Below are 20,036 nucleotides of genomic sequence, written 5' to 3' on the forward strand. Positions count from 1 at the left end.
CACTGGTGCTTCCCAAAATTTTAAAATATTAGGCCTTGAAAATGAAATATCACATTTCTTTTCACAAAAATGTTGGTTTAGCCCCAATTTTCTATCGTTCACAAGAGTAACCGGGAAAATGTACTTCAGAATTTGTTCTACAATTTCTCAGGGGGCGGCTGCCATCTTAGATTTTGCGCTACGGCACAGACTTCAACTCTGCTCCGATTGGTTCTCTGTATGACGAAAAGTCAGTCCTTCTGTGTCCTGACCTAGGCCACAGAGAATGAAATGGCCAGATTTGACCCGCAGGCTCAGAGTTTGACACCTCTGATTTAGAGACTTAAAGACTAGTGATGGGAGAACCCCTGGATGTATGGGTCCGGCTGAACAGTTACAAGAAAAAAAAAAAGTTTGGTTTGGGTACCAGAGCCAGCAGCTGTGACCCGAGGTAAAAAGTTTACCACCAGTCACAGAAGCATCAGCTGATAAGAGAGTACTACTTTCCCAATGCAGTCCACCAGAAATCTGACTGAAGGCAGGACCAAATTACAATGGTCCATAGACTTGAGGTTGCCCAGCCATGCTGTAAGTGAACACTGAATGATACACTGTCCCGGTAAATTGAGAATAATCTGTGACAATCATGGTTTTTCTTGATGCAAGATCAGTAAGGCCATTTTACAATCAAAAAACCTGTTTAATAGTAAAATTTAGACATTATAGAATATGAATTACAGGCAAACTAAAGCTATAAGCATACAGAGTTCTTTAAAATGGACATTCCCATCTGCAAGATCCTATCCAAATATGTACTAGGTGTAATAATAATAATACAATATGTAGTATACTCCTGATAAGCTACATTGCTCACCCCATGTGTGGGGTAGCTTAGTTAATTAGCTAGTTGCTAGTGGTCGTAACCATGAATATCTAACCGTCACTTTATGAGTGGCCATTATGGTCTTCCTTATCACACCAGCAGAAGGGAAATGTCCCACAGCATGGCTGTAACCAGGGCCTCCAAAAATTATTGAGGAAAGTGAACTGCATAGGCACCACACTGATTGTCTCCTGATGTTCTGACACTGCTATCTTGATTCTCTCCAGTATGGTACTATATTGTGGCTCTCTTTGAGGGTCAAGAGGGTTAGATTCTGAAGGATCAGCTGACAGCTCAAATAATAATGGAGGATCATGGTTAGTAACTTGGTCTCCTTCACAACCACAGTACAATATGTCATAACATCCCACTGCACCATCTGGGTTAAAGACTGGAGTCATATAGTGAGCTTTCCAAATAGCGCCACCTAGGAACAAAAAAAAATGTAAGTACATAATTTAATAATTGATTTATAATTTTTGCTGCAAATTCAGAATATAGCAGGCAGGATTCACAGCTTACTGTCTGCTGTGCTGTAACATTCTTGCCGATTTTTTTCCTCAGCATATGAGTTGGCTTTTGGATACCGCATTCTCAGCAGGTTGTGGATCTTAGCAATGAAAATTCACACAACTACAGCAAATAAACCACGTATTTAACATGGAATAAAGTTATCAATCACTAGAACAGATACTGCTACATAGCATTTATAAAGACATAAAATCCCGCTCAGTATGCCACAAGAAAGCATTCCCAGGTGACCAGAAACAGAGAATGACCTCAAATCCGCATCTGGCCACAGTGGAGCTCATAGACTAACAGTGTGAATGATGTCACTGGAGGACATAAAAATGGCCTTTGTGAAACCTGACAAAACCTTCATTGGCATGGACAGAATATACAAACTCCACAATGTTAACCAGAAAAAAAGCCATCCCATAAATACAAACATGAGACAAGGCACTTACTTTCTTTCTGATGCCAGCGGACTGCGTGAAGTGTAGTACCACAGTAATGAAAAAGGAACTCGTGTTCTGAATGAGGAGTTTTTTTTGTTAGTAGAGGCATCAGGTTCCTTCCATCAATTATTCTAATGTAATATAAAAAATAAATAATAGACCGGTAAAGATAAATATAGGTTTTAGCCTTAAAGAGATTTGTCTATCCTGTATATGTGGCATAAACAAATTGGTCTCCAGCAATCAATATGTGATCAGGGGCTCCGACACCAGACATCCCACTGATCAGCCGAAAACTCAATTGGGCAGTTTCCAGAACTAAGTGAGGTTCATGGCGGAGCACAGCAGCTTTGTACATTAATTAGTGTTCGCTGTTGACTACTGCAGTTTGTCTGCCACTCAAGTGAATGGGAGATAAAGTTCAGTACTCGGCATCGGGCACTAAGCAAAGCATGGGGCTGATTTGTGTCAGACCCCCACTGATCTTATTGATAGTCTATCCTTTGTCCAGGACTGATCTATTGACAACATATCCAACCAATTCAAATATACTTATTTTCCCTAACGTTTTATTATTTCAAATATACTTATGCTACTTTATGGCTAAAGATGTATTCTTCCTTATCTTTCCTTAATGTGTAATATATCCTGAGTGGCACAAGAAGACTCATTTTGAAACCATGTGAATTTGCCATACTCTGTTGGTTTATGTTTCTTGTATCTATGTATTATTATTTATTATTATAGCGCCATTTATTCCAAGGTGCTTTACATGTGAGGAAGGATATATATAATAAAAACAAGTACAATAATCTTAATACAAGTCACGAATTGTACAGGAGGAGAGAGGACCCTGCCCGAGAGGGCTCACAAACTACAATGGATGGGTGAGGATTAGAGATCAGCGATTGCCTTTTTTTGGGTCGAGTCGGGTTTCATGAAACCCGACTTTCTCAAAAGTTGGGTCGAACGAAATCGGCCGACTATAGTGAAAAGTCGGGGTCCGACTGAAACACGAAACCCAATACAAGTCAATGGGGAAGCAAAGTTGGCAGGGAGTGGAGGACAGTAAACACACCTACAGTGCCCATTTCAATGTCAACGACATCAATTCTTATTACTGAAGCTTGTCAACCTTAATTTACTTCCTAATAATAGTTACACATTGAAAACTGGGGGTTATTTGGCTAAAGTTGTGGGGGGGTAGGGCTGGCGCCAGGTTTTCGTGTGCCCTGGGCCAAAGAGTGTCAGTGCGCCCCTTTACCACATACCACAATTCATAATGCTCCGATACGGCACAGAAATATAGGTATAGTACAATATACTTCACTGCTTACATGACATGACTGATATTATCTATTTTAAATTCTACAATAGCTCAAAAAACGGACAGTATATTACTCCATACAGTACTATGGCCACCACCTAGTGCGCCATACAGAATAATGAGCCCCATATATTTCTCCATACAGAATAATTGGTCACATATAATGTTCCATACAGTATATGATGAGCTCTATATAATACTACAGTATATGTTGGTCCCCAAGCATGATGCTCTACTGTGTTATGAGCCCAAATAATGCTCCATATATAATGGGCCCCATTTCTAATGCTCCAGTGTATAATGGGCCCCGTAATTGCTGCTCCAGTGTCTGATGTCCCCCATTTGGAATGCTCCAGTATATGATGGGCTAAATGGATGATGCTCCAGTGTATGATGGGCCCCATATCTCATTCTCCAGTGTATATTGCTTCCCAAAAAATGCTCCCAACGTTTAAAAAAATTAAATACCTCTCCTCGCTGGGCACTGCTGTACTCTGGACTCCTCTGCATTGCCATCTTCAAGCTCTCTGCACTTGTACTGTTTCGGTAGAGGGCATACAGACGTGATGTCAACGCGCTCTCTAACCTGAATGTCACTTTCAGGAAACGCGGAAGACGTCATGGCGGTGGAGCAGGGAGAGGTAAGCATTGCAAGTGCTGTAGCCCTGAGCAAGCATGGGGGGGCCCACCAAAACAAGCATGGGGGGCCCACCCCCCACCCGTGGGTGACGGCACTGGCACAGTGCCCCACATATTACGACGGTATGTCTGACGGCGAGTAGGCCCTCCCACCAGCAGAGACACTTTTGCGTGCTATGAGGGGCCCTGTGACACTGCCGTCGCCCACGAGTAGGACCCCCCACCAGCTCAGGGAACCGGCACTTTTATCTGCACCTTCCTCTGTGTCACCGTGTAAGATGGTATAGTATGCGGGAAGGGGCACCTGAGTATCATCAGTGTCACATTCTGGCTCTATAGAGTGCGAGAGGAATGTAGTGCTGTTGGTGAATGTACCAGAGGAATCATCTAGCAGTGGCTGTGCATCAGTGAACTCCATTTCTGATTCATGTTGGACTGGGGAATTCAGGATTTCACTTCATACAACAGGCATGGAATGTAAAAAGAGCTCCATGGAGTAATCTGAATTGTGGGCTTCCGCATCCTGCACTTTGGGTGGGGGTGAAGGAGACAAGGAAAGGGGTGGTTCCTGACCAGAAGCTTGCACTGACGACTCAGTGCTTGCATTTTTGTAAACTTCAGAAGAGGAGGTGATAGAGCTGGAGGCTGTTTCGGCAATGTAAGGCAAAACCAGTTCCTGATGCTCCGGCTTTAAAAGCAGTTTACCTACTCCCAAAAAAGGGAGCCTTAAAGACCTTGTGCCAGACGATGACGCAGGCTCAACACCTCCTGCCTTAGCTGCTATTGTGCTTTGGGCACTACCAGCAGATGCACCACCACCATCACTACCAGCTGGCCCCCCACACCCACATCCGTGGCCTCTTCCACCATACTTAATATTTTTTTTGAAAATGGACTCAAAACACAAGTAGATATATGGTACTGTATCAGAAGCGGACAGCTCTATACTGTCTAGGGATAATTGTAAATCTCCGTATATATGTCATGAGTCAGACACAGATGGTCACAGGCTCAGTATGGATTAGACAATAATATAAAAATTTGCAAAAGGGTACAGTATCACTAGATACAAGGTATATATAGTATAGTTTAAACATACTCAGGGGCGGACCTACCGCCCGTGCAGCCGGTTCATTGCACGGGGGCCCCAAGGGGAGAGGGGGTCCCTCCAGCCTCCAGCACAGCATGGCTAATTATTCAATGCAAATTAGCCATGTGGAGTGGGAGAGGAGAGCAGCCCTGAGGCTGAGAGCTAAGGTGAGATCATCAGCCACCAGCAATAGCCTAGCTACGGGGGGGCGGTGGCGGGCCCTGGTGCCAGCAGTGGGCCCCACACCTCTCAGTCAGCAATGTCGTCCTGGGCTATTCTGTGCGCACAGGACCTAAGATGAGGTCACAGGAGGGGCGGAGTTAGCAGTCACATGATCAGGGGTCTTCAGTGGCTGCAGGACTCTGCTGTGCTGGTTGTCATGGTGCTGGCTGGATGAGGTGAAGTTTCTGTGTGGGGTCAGGAGGGGTTTACAGGGTGGATGTAGCAGAGCTGTGTGTGTATGAGGTGTACAGAGTGGAGCCGTGTGTGTAGAAGGAGTACGGAGCAGAGATATGCGTGTATGAGGTGTACGGAGGAGCGGAGCAAGGTGTGTACAGTGTGTACGGAGCGGAACCGCGTGTGTACAGTGTGTACGGAGCGGAGCCGCGTGTGTACAGCATGTACAGAGCAGAGCCACGTGTGTACAGCATGTACAGAGCGGAGCCGCGTGTGTACGGAGCGGAGCTGCGTGTGTACAGCATGTACGGAGCGGAGCCACGTGTGTACAGCGTGTACGGAGCGGAGCCGCGTGTGTACAGTATGTACGGAGTGGAGCTGCGTGTGTACAGTGTGTACGGATCGGAGCCACGTGTGTACAGCATGTACTGAGCGGAGCCACGTGTGTACAGCGTGTACGGAGCGGAGCCACGTGTGTACAACATGTACAGAGCGGAGCCGCGTGTGTGCAGCGTGTATGGAGCAGAGCCGCGTGTGTACAGCATGTACGGAGTGGAGCCGCGTGTGTACAATGTGTACGGAGCGGAGCCGTGTGTGTATGGGGGTATTAGGTGCAGTAATAATGACACATACGGCAGCAACGGCTCAGCATTAGGGTATCAGGTGCAGTAATAGGGACACATACGGCAGCAGAGGCTCAGTATTGGGGTATCAGGTGCAGTAATAGGGACACATATGGCAGCAGCGGCTCAGTATTGGGGTATCAGGTGCAGTACTAGGGACACATATGTCAGAGGCTCAGTATTGGGGTATCAGGTGCAATAATAAGGACACATGCAGCAGCATTGGCTTAGCATTGGGGTATCAAGTGCCGTAATAGGGACACATGCGGTAGCAGCGGCTCAGTATTGGGGTATCAAGTGCAGTAACAGGGACACATACAGCAGCTGCGGCTCAGCATTGGGGTATCAGGTGCAGTATTAGGGATACATACGGCAGCAGAGGCTCAGCATTGGAGTATCAGGTGCAGTAATAGGGACACATATGGCAGCAGTGGCTCAGCATTGGGGTATCAGGTGCAGTAATAGGGAGTCACGGCAGCAGCGGCTCATCATTGGAGTATCAGGTGCAGTAATAGGGACACACGGCAGCAGCGGCTCAGCATTGGGGTATCAGGTGCAGTAATAGGGACACATACGGCAGCAGCGACTCAGCATTGGGGTATCAGGTGCAGTAAGAGGGACACATACGGCAGAAGCGGTTCAGCATTGGGGTATCAGGTGCAGTAATAGGGACACAAATGTGGCGCCCCCAGGAGTATGGTCGCCACAATGGCATTACCTTCCTCCTAGGAAGTCTGATGTCATGCTTGGAAGCAATAGGGGATCTCTCTGGCAGTTAAACACAGCACACAACACAGCTCCCACTCCAGGCCAGCAGAGGAGCTCTGAACCCAAAAACTGGGGGAGGAGCTGCTCTCTGGGGGCCGGGAAGGGAGAATTAGGAGTTCGTGTGAGGAGGGCAACGTGTGTGGATGTGAGGAGAAGAGCTGGGAGATTGAGCAGAGAGTTCAGGCTCATTCCCAGCTATAGCGCATGATCTGGAGCCCGGTATCCAAGGCTGTATGGACACTGATGGTCCTGCAACAAAAACCGGAGGAATAGGAAGCTGTAAATGCTCTATTCCCACATAAGACTCGGAGGCACAACAGCGACGTGTGAGCCAGAAGAGAAAGGCTACAGCTGTCTGTCATACGAGGGAGTTCTAAAGAGGATAAGCAAGTGGAACTTCAGTGTAACACAGTACTGCAAGTACCTAAAACTAAGCGCTAGGAAGGAAACTACACAACCCATATGCCATCTGTAATCTGGAACCTGGACTGCATTTTCCAAGCAAAGTTAAGGTAAAGAAACTGCACCCTGTTGTGTCCTTGCCTTCTCTCAAGACTCCCAAGACTTCTCTCGTGCTGCTCCAGCTCTCTGGAATGCACTTCCCCAGACGATCAGACTGATACCTAGCCCTGACCTATTCAAGCGCGCTTTGAAAACCCATCTCTTCAAACAAGCCTACCACATCAACTACTCAGCAAGCTAACTTTGCCCTGTTCCCTCCTTCCAAATATTATTCTGAATCTGCACCCTACTATTCATCTGTCTCCACACCCTTCATGCACATGATAACTGCACTTGATACTTGTCTATTGCACTTAAACACACGGGCTGATGACAGGATCATGCAGCTTTATATGAAAATCCCTATTATAATTGCCAGACCTGAATTAACAAGCATTTCTCACCTACTGTGTCCCCCCATTTCCTTGTAGATTGTAAGCTTGCGAGCAGGGACCTCACTCCTAATGTCACTGTTTGAATTGTCTTAACTTGTATTGAATTTATTGTCTGTACATGTCCCCGCTTAATTGTAAAGTGCTGCGGAACATGTTGGCGCTATATAAATAAAAATTATTATTATTATTATTATTATTATTATTATTATTGCCTTCTTCCTGCAAACTCTCCAGCACTGCTACATCTCTGTGCCAAACACTACACCCTCTTCCTCAACACCTACCCTCTTCAACTACTCTGCCCTGGGACTACAGCCCAGCCTGTGGAGGGCTTCACCATCATTGCTGCACCCCACCATCTGTCCCAGAGGATCTGTCTGCAGCGTCGGCTTAACATCTTCATTGCCGAACACCACAGGTGGCATCACGAATCATTCACTCATAAACTTTATTCCATCACTTAATCCCTTTTTTACATGGGCGCCCAGGGCCACGGACCGGGTCACCACTGCTGTGACGTTCCCCTCTGAAAGACCGGCCAGGTACCGAGTACCCCACAGCCCTGGGAGGGCGACCCATTTTGACATCACAAAGAGGATTACGGAGCCCGGTGTCCCCGTGTACTGTGTGCCAGAGACTGTGTTTTGTGCTACAGACTATCTGTGCAATTGCCTCCATTACCCCGCCGCTTGGCGCACGCGGGAAGCAAAAGGGGTGGGCCGTCATGGACGGAGCTAGCAGAAAAGCGCGAAAAGTGAAGTGCCACGCGGGAAGAGGCCAGCGCGCAAAAAGTGAGAAGCTGAAGCCTACAGTCCCGGCGTCCCCCGATCATCCAGCCGGTAAGCCAGCGCAACCCAGGGCCTGGCCAAACGTTAACTAGGGGGGGAAGAAAATGTCTGAAGCAAGAGCAGACACAGCGGCGGACGCCACCGCAAACCCTACAGTGCCACAAGCTGCAGGGCCCAGCGCAGCTGCGGCTTCCATAGCGCTGCTGCCTCCAGCAGCCAGCGCTGCCTCCACAGCGCCGCAAGAATCAGCACCCACCTCAGCGGTCCCCATCATGGCGCTGGCCATGCCCTATGTATCGGGAGCAGCCTGGCTACCGCAGTACTCAAAGGAGTCACATACCCTGAGTGAATTCAAAGAGAGACTGTGCAGTTTGTTTGAGGTGTATCCTCTGTCTGAAAGCCAGAAAGTGAACATCCTTATGGGGCCGCTAATTGGTGCAGCGCAAAGGGAAGTAAAAGTCTGGCAGGACACTGACAAAGAGACTATTAAAAAAATCCTGGCTAAGCTAAGAAGCACCTTTGACACCCGTACTGCAGCTGAAATAAAGATGAGATTCTTTGGGTGTAAGCAAAGAGTGCAGGACAGTATACGGGACTATGCTCTTAACCTGCAGGAGGCGCTGCGAGCCATCAAGCAGATTGATCCAGACAGTGTGAAATATGGAGACAGACTGGTAATTGAGCAATTTATTGAGGGACTCCTATCCAGCACCCACAGAGCACAGCTGCGCATCATATCCCTACAAAACCCTGACCTAGACTTTGCAGACTTCAAGGACAGGGCTATTCGGGTACTGCATGAACCAAATATCAGTCGTCCAGCGCCCCCTAGGCGCCCAGGGATCACATACCATCAAGAAGCAGCATCTTTCCCTCTCAGCCCTGTGGAGGCTGATGCACAGACTCTGGACAAAGACCCTTCTGCCGAACTGCGTCTTCAGGTCCAGGAACTGACCAAAAATATGGCTGTGTGGCGCCCCTGAGGCTCAGTCGCCACAGAGGTACTGCACCTTCTCCTAAGGTGTAGTGTCCCACCAACTGGGTAAGTTGGGAACTCCTTTCCACGCTCCAACACCTGCATCCCACACACAGGATAGTTCAGCACTGACCACATTGCGGCTTCTTGCTTAGAGGGTAGCAGAGCACCTTTCGTGGGTCCTTGCTTCGTAACACGAGATGTGCTGGGAAGTGGGTGGAGTTGAGATATATAAAAGGTTGGGAAGGTTTAGAATTACAGGTTAGTCTGACAGAAGGTCGGCGGAGTAGTTGGAAACTCCAAGAGGAGTGGGGATCCCTGGAAGAAGGGATGGAGGAAGGAGTGCTGCAGCTGCCTCAGTGACCCGAGCAAGCTGGCACGGGAAAGGAGAGTAAGGAGAAAGACGTAGAACTGCAACCTAAGCTTCCATAAGAGAGAGAAGGAACAGCGCGGAACGAAGGAGTAAGAGAACAGAGAGGAGTTGTGGGTTGGAAGAGGAACCCTGCCTATAGGTTCTCAGCGCAAGGCCGGGGCCCGGTCCCCAAGGTTGTATGGACACTTATGGTTCTGCAGCAGACATCGGTGTAGTAGTTGGCTGTAAATTCACTACTCCCATCCAAGACTTGGGGCACAACAGCAACTGAATAGAGAGCCAGGACTCCAGAGAAGGGAGTCTCCGATAGAGGCTACAGCTGTCTGTCATACAAGTAGAGTTGTTAGGAACATCTGACAGGAGGAACTTCAGAGTACCACGGTACTGGGGCTCTTCACACTAAAAGGCGCAATAGAGGAGTCATTCAGAACAGGTACATGTTGGCGGAGTGTTGGAGAGGCGAATCCTGACTTGCCCGGGAGGTTGATTGAGTCTCTACCCCGGAGGACACGGCATGGAGGCGGGCACCAGTGGGTACCACGAACTGTGAGTAAAGCTTTGGAACTGCAAGCCCTGGTGTCTTCCATTCATTTGTGCGCCAACTCCGTCAGCACCGCTACATCTGGGTACCAACATCCCTCGCACCGCCTGCGCCTGTACACTGCCCTGGGGTTACAGCTTCTCCTGTGGGGAGCTACACCATCTATGCTGCAACACACCATCAGCCCCAGAGGATCTGCACGCAGCGTTGGCTTAACATCTTGCTTGCCAAACACCACAGGTGGCATCACGAACTATCACATAAACTATATCTCAATCCACCATTGATTTGGGCGCCAAGGGCCACGGACCGGGTCACAGCTGCCGTGACACATTCCCCTGACACCGGCCCAGTACCGAGTACCCCACAGCCCTGGGAGGGCGACCCAGCTGCACTTGCCAAAACTGTGCAGTCCCTGCAGGTGTCATCCAAGGAGAAGATCCAGCTGGCCTCCAGTCCAGAGGATGTCCCATGGCTATGGAAGAAGAGGATCCTGCCACGCCGAGGGAGAGACAACGATCGCTATGACCTGGACGGACGTCCCATCTGTCATCACTGCCACAAGGTAGGCCACATTGCAAGATTCTGTTATTTAAATGAGCAACCCCTGGGGCAGAGAGCCAACCCCCAGGAGTAGGACCACAAGGCCCAAAGAACTGGCGAGCCAAGTATTTTGGAGGGCGACCGGTCCTCCCAGTGGTGATTGACGGCATCCCCATGAACGCTTTGCTGGACACTGGCTCTCAGGTGACAACTATGCCATATATCCTTTACAAGCGGTATTGGGCTGACTCTGAACTTACCCGTGGCCCAAGTGATGAACTGACAGTAGTTGCCAGCAATGGTCAGTCTTTGCCGCAAGTAGGATGTAAAGAGATTACTATTAAAGTGGGGCGAGTAGAGTTAAAATCTCAATGTCTGATAGTTGTAGACATTGATCGACGAGAATGTAACCCAATGATGACCCTTGGTACTAATGTGATTGAAAATTGTCTTGCCGAAGTTATTGTTTTGTTGCAACAGGTGGCTGAGACTGCTGGTTCCAGTGAACAACGAGTCCTGCAGAAGGAGATCAAGGCCCTGATGCAAAGACAGCAGGTAGAACTGTCTGGCGGAGAAATTGGCAGCGTCAGAGTGAGTGATCCTTTCCCCATTGCGATACCCCCCAGATGTGAAATGTTAATTTGGTGTCGGGCAGCCATAGGCCTCAGAGGAAAAGATTACCAAGCCTTGGTAGAGCCAGTGTACTCTGATAGCCGGCCCACTGTCCTGACAGCCAGAGTGGTAGCCGATGTCCGCAAAGGGAGAGTACCTGTACGCCTCTTGAATTGTGGGGAGGAGGAGGCCACAATACCTCGGTATGCCACAGTTACTAAGCTGTTTACTGTCAGTAACAACGCAATACAGGCAGCAGAGCCCTTGGTCTCATCCGACCAGGGGGAGGACAATGGCTCTGTAAAGCAGCCGGAGGAGTGGTGTCAGCATCTGCCGGTGGGAACTGACTCCACCCCTTCATACCAAAAGAGTGGGGTTTACCGAGTGACTCAGGAGTATGAGCGGGTATTCAGTAAACACCCTCTAGACTTTGGGAAGGCAAAAGGGGTTCAACACCATATCCCCACTGGAGATCACCCACCCATTAAAGAAAGGTACCGGCCTATACCCCCAACACAATATCAATGTGCCAAAGGTATGTTGTGGGAAATGAAGGAAGCTGGGGTGATCAGAGACAGTTGTAGCCCCTGGGCAGCCCCAATAGACTTTATGAAAAAGAAAGATGGTACCATGAGAATGTGTGTTGTTTACTGAAAAATTAACAGCATTACACATAAGGATGCCTACCCATTACCCAGAATTGAAGAGTCATTAGCTGCACGTAAAACTGCTAACTATTTTTCCACCTTAGATCTCACTAGTGGGTATTGGCAGGTTCCCGTGGCAGAGGCAGACAAGGAGAAAACAGCGTTTACTACACCAATGGGTCTCTGCGAGTTCAACTACATGTCGTTCGGGCTCTGCACCGCCCCAGGAACATTTCAACGGCTAATGGAGTGCTGTCTTGGACACAAGAACTTCGCGACAGTTCTGTTATACCTTGATGATGTCATTGTTTTCTCCAAGACTTATGAAGACCATCTGAAGCACCTGGCTGAGGTGTTTGAGGCCTTGTTCAACTTTGGCCTGAAAGTGAAGCCTTCCAAATGCCACCTCCTGAAGTCCAAGGTACAGTACCTCGGTCATGTAGTGAGTGCAGAAGGTGTGGCACCGGATCCTGACAATGTCACTGTCATCCGTGACAGGCAGAAGCCCAGCAACCTCCATGAGGTACGTCAATTCCTCGGGTTGGTAGGCTACTACCGAAGGTTCATCAAAGGCTTCACTGAGATAGCCACGCCTATGCAAAATCTTCTGGTGGGCCAGCCCAAGAAAGCCAGAAAGAAGAGTCCTATATTTGAATGGAATGAAGAACTGGAGAGGTCCTTCACTCAACTGAAGATGGCTCTCACAGGAGATGAAGTTCTGGCCTACCAAGATTATTACCAACCATTTGTTCTGTATACTGATGCCAGCAACGTGGGACTGGGAGCAGTACTGTCACAGGTACAGAATGGCAAAGAAAGAGTGATCTCCTACGCCAGCAGGAAGCTTCGTCCCACTGAAAGGAACCCTGACAACTACATTTCCTTCAAGCTGGAGTTCCTCGCCATTGTCTGGGCTGTGACTGAACGATTCAAGCATTACCTAGCTTGAGCCAAGTTTACCATCTTCACGGACAACAACCCGTTGACTCACTTGGAAACTGCCAAACTAGGTGCACTGGAGCAGCGAAGGATGGCCCGGCTGTCTAACTATGAATTTACCATCAAGTACCGAGCGGGGCACAAGAATGTCAATGCTGATGCGCTGTCCAGAATGCCCAATCTGCCAGATGCAGGAGAAGACCCTGAGGCACTCGAAGAAATAGAGTTACCTGCCTTCCACCGGCCAATTGCGGCCGAGTGTGCTCAAGGAGTGAGAAACAGATGGTCTATTGTGAAAGAGGCCACCCTAAATCCATTGCCTCATCATGACTGGGCAGAAACCCAGGATAGCGACCCCGCAGTCCACCTGGTAAAGGAGCTACTGTCACAAGCTGACTCACGCCCAGCTCCAGATGCTCCTGAAGAAATCCAGCAGTTGTGGAAGGAAAGAGGCCGGCTGTTCCTCTATGAGGGAAAGCTGTGTCAGAGGAGTATCAATGCCCGCACTCATGAGTTGGTCTGGCAAGTGGTAGTCCCAAAGAGGGAGGCATCAATGGTCTTGGAGGCATACCACAATGGAGCTGGACACTTTGGATGGAAGAAGTTGGAGGCCTTGCTCCGGGAGAGATTCTATTGGGCTGGTATGAGGAAGGCCATTGAAAATTGGTGCCGGGAGTGTGGACAATGCAACCTGCACAGGAAGGACCATAACAGCCATCGAGCTCCTTTGCAGCCAATAATAACCAAACAACCACTTGAGTTGGTCGCCCTGGACCATGTGAAGCTGGTTCCAAGCCGTTCAGGCTACATTTATGCTCTTACCATCGTTGACCACTACTCGAGATTCCTGGAAGTCGTGACTGTCAAGGATCAAACAGCCAGGACAGCAGCCAGAGCATTCCAACAGCACTTTTGTTGACCACACGGATATCCCGAGCGAGTGCTTACAGATCAAGGTCCAGCCTTTGAGGCAGAAGTGTTCCAGGAATTCTGTAACTTGTACGGTTGCAAGAAGATCAGGACACCGTTCCATCGACAGACCAATGGCATATGTGAAAAGATGAATCAGGTGGTGATCGATCTACTGAAGACCTTGCCTTTGGAAGAGAGGAATCTGTGGCCAGAGAAGTTGCCAGATCTGGTCGACCTCTACAATCACATTCCTGTGAATTCCAGCACCTGCACTCCAGCCTAGCTAATGAGAGCGAGGCCTGGCAAGCTGCCTATTGATTTGGATATAGGAGTCCTTACACCTGAAGTAACATCACCAGATGCTGACTGGGATACAGAACGGCAGCAACAGTACTGTAGAGTACAAGAGTGTGTTGAAAAGAGTCTAGCTCAGGCGAGACAAAAACAACATGCACCTGCAGTTCCCTTGTCACCAGGAGAACAAGTCCTGAAGAGGAAAAGAAGGATGCATAAATTGGATGACCAATGGGAAGCTGAACCCTACACCGTCCTACCATCAAACTTCGACAACACCAAAGTGTGCCTTATCAGTAAGGATGGAGGAGAAACCTCATCAGCAGTATCGAGGGATCATCTGAAATTGTGCCCTGACCAACTAAAGGACAGAATGGAAGAGCAAAACAACCTTCAGCCCATAGAGGTAGAAGAAGAAAAGGTCAGCACTGTACTTGGAGAATTTCCTGTAAATTGGACTAGAGCGAATCAAGCCATAGTGGTGCCAGTTTTGACCTTTCCCCAACTGGTAGTGCAAGAAGAAGTGACTCAAGACCACCCTGAAAACCAGCAAGTACAAGCAGCAGATACCACACCAGCCGTGGAACAAGAGAATTCTGACCCTGCCAGTGGTGAATCTGTCATGCCCACTGTGAGTAGAAGTGGTCCTAGGAAATCTAGTATCCCTGTGCTACGCAGAACCAACAGTAATGTAGCCAGTACAACACACACTACACGAGTAGTAGTTAGCACAAGGCATCCAGTAAGATCCCCAACAACACCAGTGCTACGTAGGTCTGTCCATAGTACCCAAGGTATTCCACCCTTAAGGTTTCGCATATAGATACGTTTTGTAATTGTTAATCTGTATGCAACAGTTTCAAGCTTTGTGCCTACAGAGACTCTGTAAGACTTTTTGGATATTTTCCTTTGTTTTTGATGGACAGCTGGACCACAGGACTATGTGTGGTCAAAACTATCTTGTACATAGTTACCAACTTGCTCAGGAAATGGACCATGGACATTGACGCATGGACTAATCGTCATCAGGACTATTTTTGAGCTTTGGTTTTTGGTATTTTTCACTTTTGGAAATCTTGTTATATTTATAATTGTTAATATGTTTACATGTTTTACCTTCAGTCCGGGAGTACTGAATTGCACTAGGGGGGAATGTGGTGCCCCCAGGAGTATGGTTGCCACAATGGCATTACCTTCCTCCTAGGGAGTGTGATGTCATGCTTGGAAGCAATAGAGGATCTCTCTGGCAGTTAACCACAGCACACAACACAGCTCCCACTCCAGGCCAGCAGAGGGAGCTCTGAACCCATAAACTGGGGGAGGAGCTGCTCTCTGGGGGCCGGGCAGGGAGAATTAGGAGTTCGTGTGAGGAGGGCAACGTGTGTGGACCTGAGGAGAAGAGCTGGGAGATTGAGCAGAGAGTTCAGGCTCATTCCCAGCTATAGCGCATGATCTGGAGCCCGGTATCCAAGGCAGTATGGACACTGATGGTCCTGCAACAGAAACCGGAGGAATAGGAAGCTGTAAATGCTCTATTCCCACATAAGACTTGAAGGCACAACAGCGACGTGTGAGCCAGAAGAGAAAGGCTACAGCTGTCTGCCATACGAGGGAGTTCTAAAGAGGATAAGCAAGTGGAACTTCAGTGTAACACAGTACTGCAAGTACCTAAAACTAAGCGCTAGGAAGGAAACTACACAACCCATCTGCCTAGAGAGATTCCTAAGTTGCTTCCAGGCTAGCCAGCTCCTGTTCTATCTGTAATTTGGACCCTGGACTGCATTTGCCAAGCAAAGTAAAGGTAAAGAAACTGCACCCTGTTGTGTCTTTGCCTTCTTCCTGCAAACTCTCCAGCACTGGTACATCTCTGTGCCAAACACTACACCCTCTTCCTCAACACCTACCCTCTTCATCTACTCTGCCCTGGGACTACAGCCCTGCCTGTGGAGGGCTTCACCATCATTGCTGTACCCCACCATCTGTCCCAGAGGATCTGTCTGCCGCGTCGGCTTAACATCTTCTTCATCTTCACTCTCGTTGCTGTTGTGCCCCCAAGTCTTGTGTGGGAATAAAGTGGTGACAACTTCTATTCCTCTGGTGTCTGCTGCAGGACCATTAGTATCCATACAACCTTGGGGACCGGACACCGGCCTTGCACTGTGAACTTGGGAAGGGTTCTGCCCTAATCCTAATCCTTAGTCCTCCTCTCCTTACGTTGCGTACTAATCCTTCTTTCTTATGGAGAGAGTCAGGCTTCCCATCAATGTCTCTTTCCTGTGCCAGCGGACCCAGATCACTCTGGTCGGCTGCAGCACTTCCTTCATCCATCCCACTCAGGGGATCTTCACTCCTAGACTCTCTGAGTCAGACTGACTAAATCCTAAACTCTTCCCGCTCTTTTGTTGCCAACTAACTCCACCCGCCTCCCAGCACGCTTCGTGTTCCAAGCAGGGAGCTTTGCTACACTACTATGCTGTGTGGGAAGCAGGTGTTGGAGCGTGGTCAGGTGTCTCCATCTTACCTGGATGGTGGGGTACCACACCTCAGGAGGAGGTGCAGTACCTCTGTGGCGACTGAACCCTCAGGGGCGCCACATATATATTACCTGAAGGCTATGTTGTGCTGTATATATTAACTGGAGGCTGTGCTGAGCTGTATATATTAACAACTAGAGGCAATGCTGGGCTAGTGGGCTATATATGTTATTTGGAGGCTGTACTGGCCTGTATATATAATTTGGAAGCTGCAACTGGCAAATAATAAATACAGCCCAGCAGCACCCTACAGATATTATATCCAGCCCTGCATAGCCTCAATATTAAATATACAGTACATTTACGGTGGGAAAATCCGCAGCAAAAATTGACATGGTGTAGATTTTCCCACTCTAAAAATGCAGCATATCCGCTCTATATTTTAGTGGCAGCATGTAACGCAGATCTAGCACAACTGCACTTGCCGCGGCCGGCCGCAAGCCCGATAGATAGAGTTGAGCGACTTTTGGTTTTTTAGGGTCGAGTTTCATTTCGTGAAACCCGACTTTTCCAAAAGTCGGGTCGAGCAAGATCGTCCGATTATAGGGAAAAGTCGGGGTCATCCCGAAACACGAAACCCAATGTAAGTCAATGGGGAATAAAAGTCGGCAGTGAGAGGAGGACAGGAAACACACCTACAGTGCCCATTTGAATGCCAAAAGCATCAATTCTTCTTACTTAAGCTTCTCAACCTTAATTAACTTCATAATACAAGTTACGCACTGAAAAATGGGGGTTATTTGGCTAAAGTTGTGGGGGGGGAGGGCTGGCTCCAGGTTTTCATGTGCCCTGGGCGAAAGAGCGCCCCTTTAACACATACCACAACTCATCATGCTCCGATACGGCAGAGGAATAGCGGTATAGTACAATGAAAGAAACTTCACTTTTTACATCTCATGACGAGGCCCATCTATTTCTCCATACAGAATCATTGGTCCCATATAATGTTTGAAACAGTATATGATGAGCTCCACATAATGCTACAGTATATGTTGGTCCCCATGGATGAAGCTCCACTGTCTTATGGGCCCAAATAATGCTCCAAACATAATGGGCCCCATTTCTAATGCTCTAGTGTATAATGGGCCCTGTAAATGCTGCTCCAGTGTCTGATGTCCACCTTTGGAATGTTCCAGTGTATGGTGGGCCCCATCTATCATTCTCCAGAGTATAGTGCTCCCCAAAAATTGCTGTCCCAACATTGAAAACAATCAAATAAGTCTCCTCGCTAGGGAATCCCTGTACTAGTCTGGACTCCTCGTCGTCCCCATCTTCCATCTCACTGCACAGTATTTCAACCTTGCAAGTGCTGTGATCCTGAGCAAGCAGGGGAGGCCCACTCGTTGGCGACGGCACTGGCACAGGGCCCCTGATAGTACGGTGGTGTGTCTGATGGCGGGTGGGCCGAACCTGCACTTTCATCTGCAGCTTCCTCTTTGTCACTGTGTAAGATGGAACTGTATATGGGAAGGGTAACCTGAGTTTCATCAGGGTCAGATTCAGGCTGTGTAGAGTGCGAGGGGAATGTAGTGGTCTGGGTCAATGTACCAGCAGATTCATCAAGCAGTGGCTGGGCATCAGTGCACTTGTGTCGCCCCCAGGAGTACGGTCGCCACAGTGGCATTACCTTCCTCCTAGGGAGTGTGATGTCATGCTTGGGAGCAACGAACAATCTCTCTAGCAGGTTAACTGATTGGGCGGCGTTATTTCCACGAGTCATGACCCTCCAAACAGCGTTCATGAAGGCAAAGTGTTTGTTTTACGTGGGCAGTATGGTTGCAAAGCTGAACCTTAAAGGAATGTCCAGAAGGGCACCACCAGGAGTGGAGCCTACGGTTTAATTCAACTCCACCTGGGAAACTTCAACCATGCAAGCTACAGAAAAGATGCACAGATTGCAAGCTTAATTCCGTTAACGAACGAGACTCCGTCATGCCCCGCGGTCCGAGTCCGGCTTACTAGAGGGACACGTGAGGCTCTGGTACATGAGATTGGCCAATAACTGGTGTGTCATGCCCTTACATGTCCGTGGCTGCATGTGCGCTACACTGAAAAGGCCAGCGTTTGTCGCTTACAGGTGAAGATAACCCGCTGAACAACGTTAGTGATGGAGATCTGTGATTACAATTATTACCCACGAACGATGATTTACCAGTAAGTGCAGGTCAACCGCAGTTCCGGAATTAGGCCTAACCGTCATTCCTGAAAAAATGAAAAACTTACGTGTGCAAACCACAGGTGCTGTAGCTTGCTTAACAGCTCGCCAGCCGTTCTCAGGCCCAGTATGGATTACACGTGATTGCACAAAGGTGAGAAAGGGTTCCGTATCCCCGGATAACATGTATGGATAGCGTACACATTCAAAATATATGTCTATACATCAGGAGGCAGGCTCAGACGGTGTTAGGCCCAGTATGGCTTGCAGGTGATTGCACAAAGGTGAGAAAGGGTACCGTATCCCCGGATAACATGTATGGATAGCGTACACATTCAAAATATATGTCTATACATCAGGAGGCAGGCTCAGACGGTGTTAGGCCCAGTATGGCTTGCAGGTGATTGCACAAAGGTGAGAAAGGGTACCGTATCCCCGGATAACATGTATGGATAGCGTACACATTCAAAATATATGTCTATACATCAGGAGGCAGGCTCAGATGGTGTCAGGCACAGTATGGATTTGACGGCCCAGATTACACAGCGGAGGAGCAGGGAGAGGTAAAGATTGCAAATGCTGGGGCCCTGCCCAAGCAAGGGGGGCCCACTCGTGGGCGTCGGTACTGGCACTGGGCCCCTCATAGTACAGCGGTGTGTCTGACGGCGGGTGTGCACCACCACCGTCAGAGACACTTGATTGCACTATGAGGGACCCTGTGCCAGTGCCCGCACCCAAGAGTCGGCCTACCCACCTGTCCAGGGCAACGGCACTCGCACGGTGTCGTGCGCTAGGTGGTGACCCCGGCCATGGGGGGGGGGAGGCAGCACAGTTAGGGAGTTTTAGAAAGTGGCATATGTTGATGTTGGACATTCAGCTGATGCAAAAGGCGAAATAGGTGAAGTCCCAGGAAGAGGTGGACCAAAGCAAGCCATTTTTCTGTCACCTTATGTGTCATCAGGGGAAGGTGGGACAAAATCCTTGGAAACCCATGCATGGTTCATTTTAATGAAGGTTAGATAATCCACATTTTGGGTTGACAGACGGGTCCTTTTTTCTGTCAGGATTGATCCAGCTGCACTGAAGACTCTTTCCGATAGCACACTTGCAGCTGGGCAAGCGAGCTCCTGTAAGGCATATTGGGCCAATTCAGGCCAGGTGT

The 20,036-nt window shown here is 48.7% G+C and overlaps 1 protein-coding gene across 3 annotated transcripts in view; it reads right to left on the minus strand.

Annotated features, from left to right (window-relative positions):
• Window positions 1-658: 658 nt before the first annotated feature.
• Window positions 659-20,036, minus strand: part of LOC141080610 (arylsulfatase D-like) — a 187,695-nt gene continuing 168,317 nt past the window's right edge. For all 3 annotated transcript variants that reach the window (XM_073565952.1, XM_073565951.1, XM_073565953.1), the window contains 2 exons: window positions 1,831-1,952; window positions 659-1,289 (listed from right to left, as the gene is read on the minus strand). In XM_073565952.1, coding sequence (XP_073422053.1) covers window positions 925-1,289; window positions 1,831-1,952 — 487 coding nt within the window. In that variant the 3' untranslated portion in view covers window positions 659-924. The remainder of the gene's footprint in view (window positions 1,290-1,830; window positions 1,953-20,036) is intronic.

Source organism: Dendrobates tinctorius, unplaced genomic scaffold (genome assembly GCF_039654945.1).
Source record: "Dendrobates tinctorius isolate UK_male_01 unplaced genomic scaffold, ASM3965494v1 ptg000016l, whole genome shotgun sequence".
Taxonomy (NCBI): domain Eukaryota; kingdom Metazoa; phylum Chordata; class Amphibia; order Anura; family Dendrobatidae; genus Dendrobates; species Dendrobates tinctorius.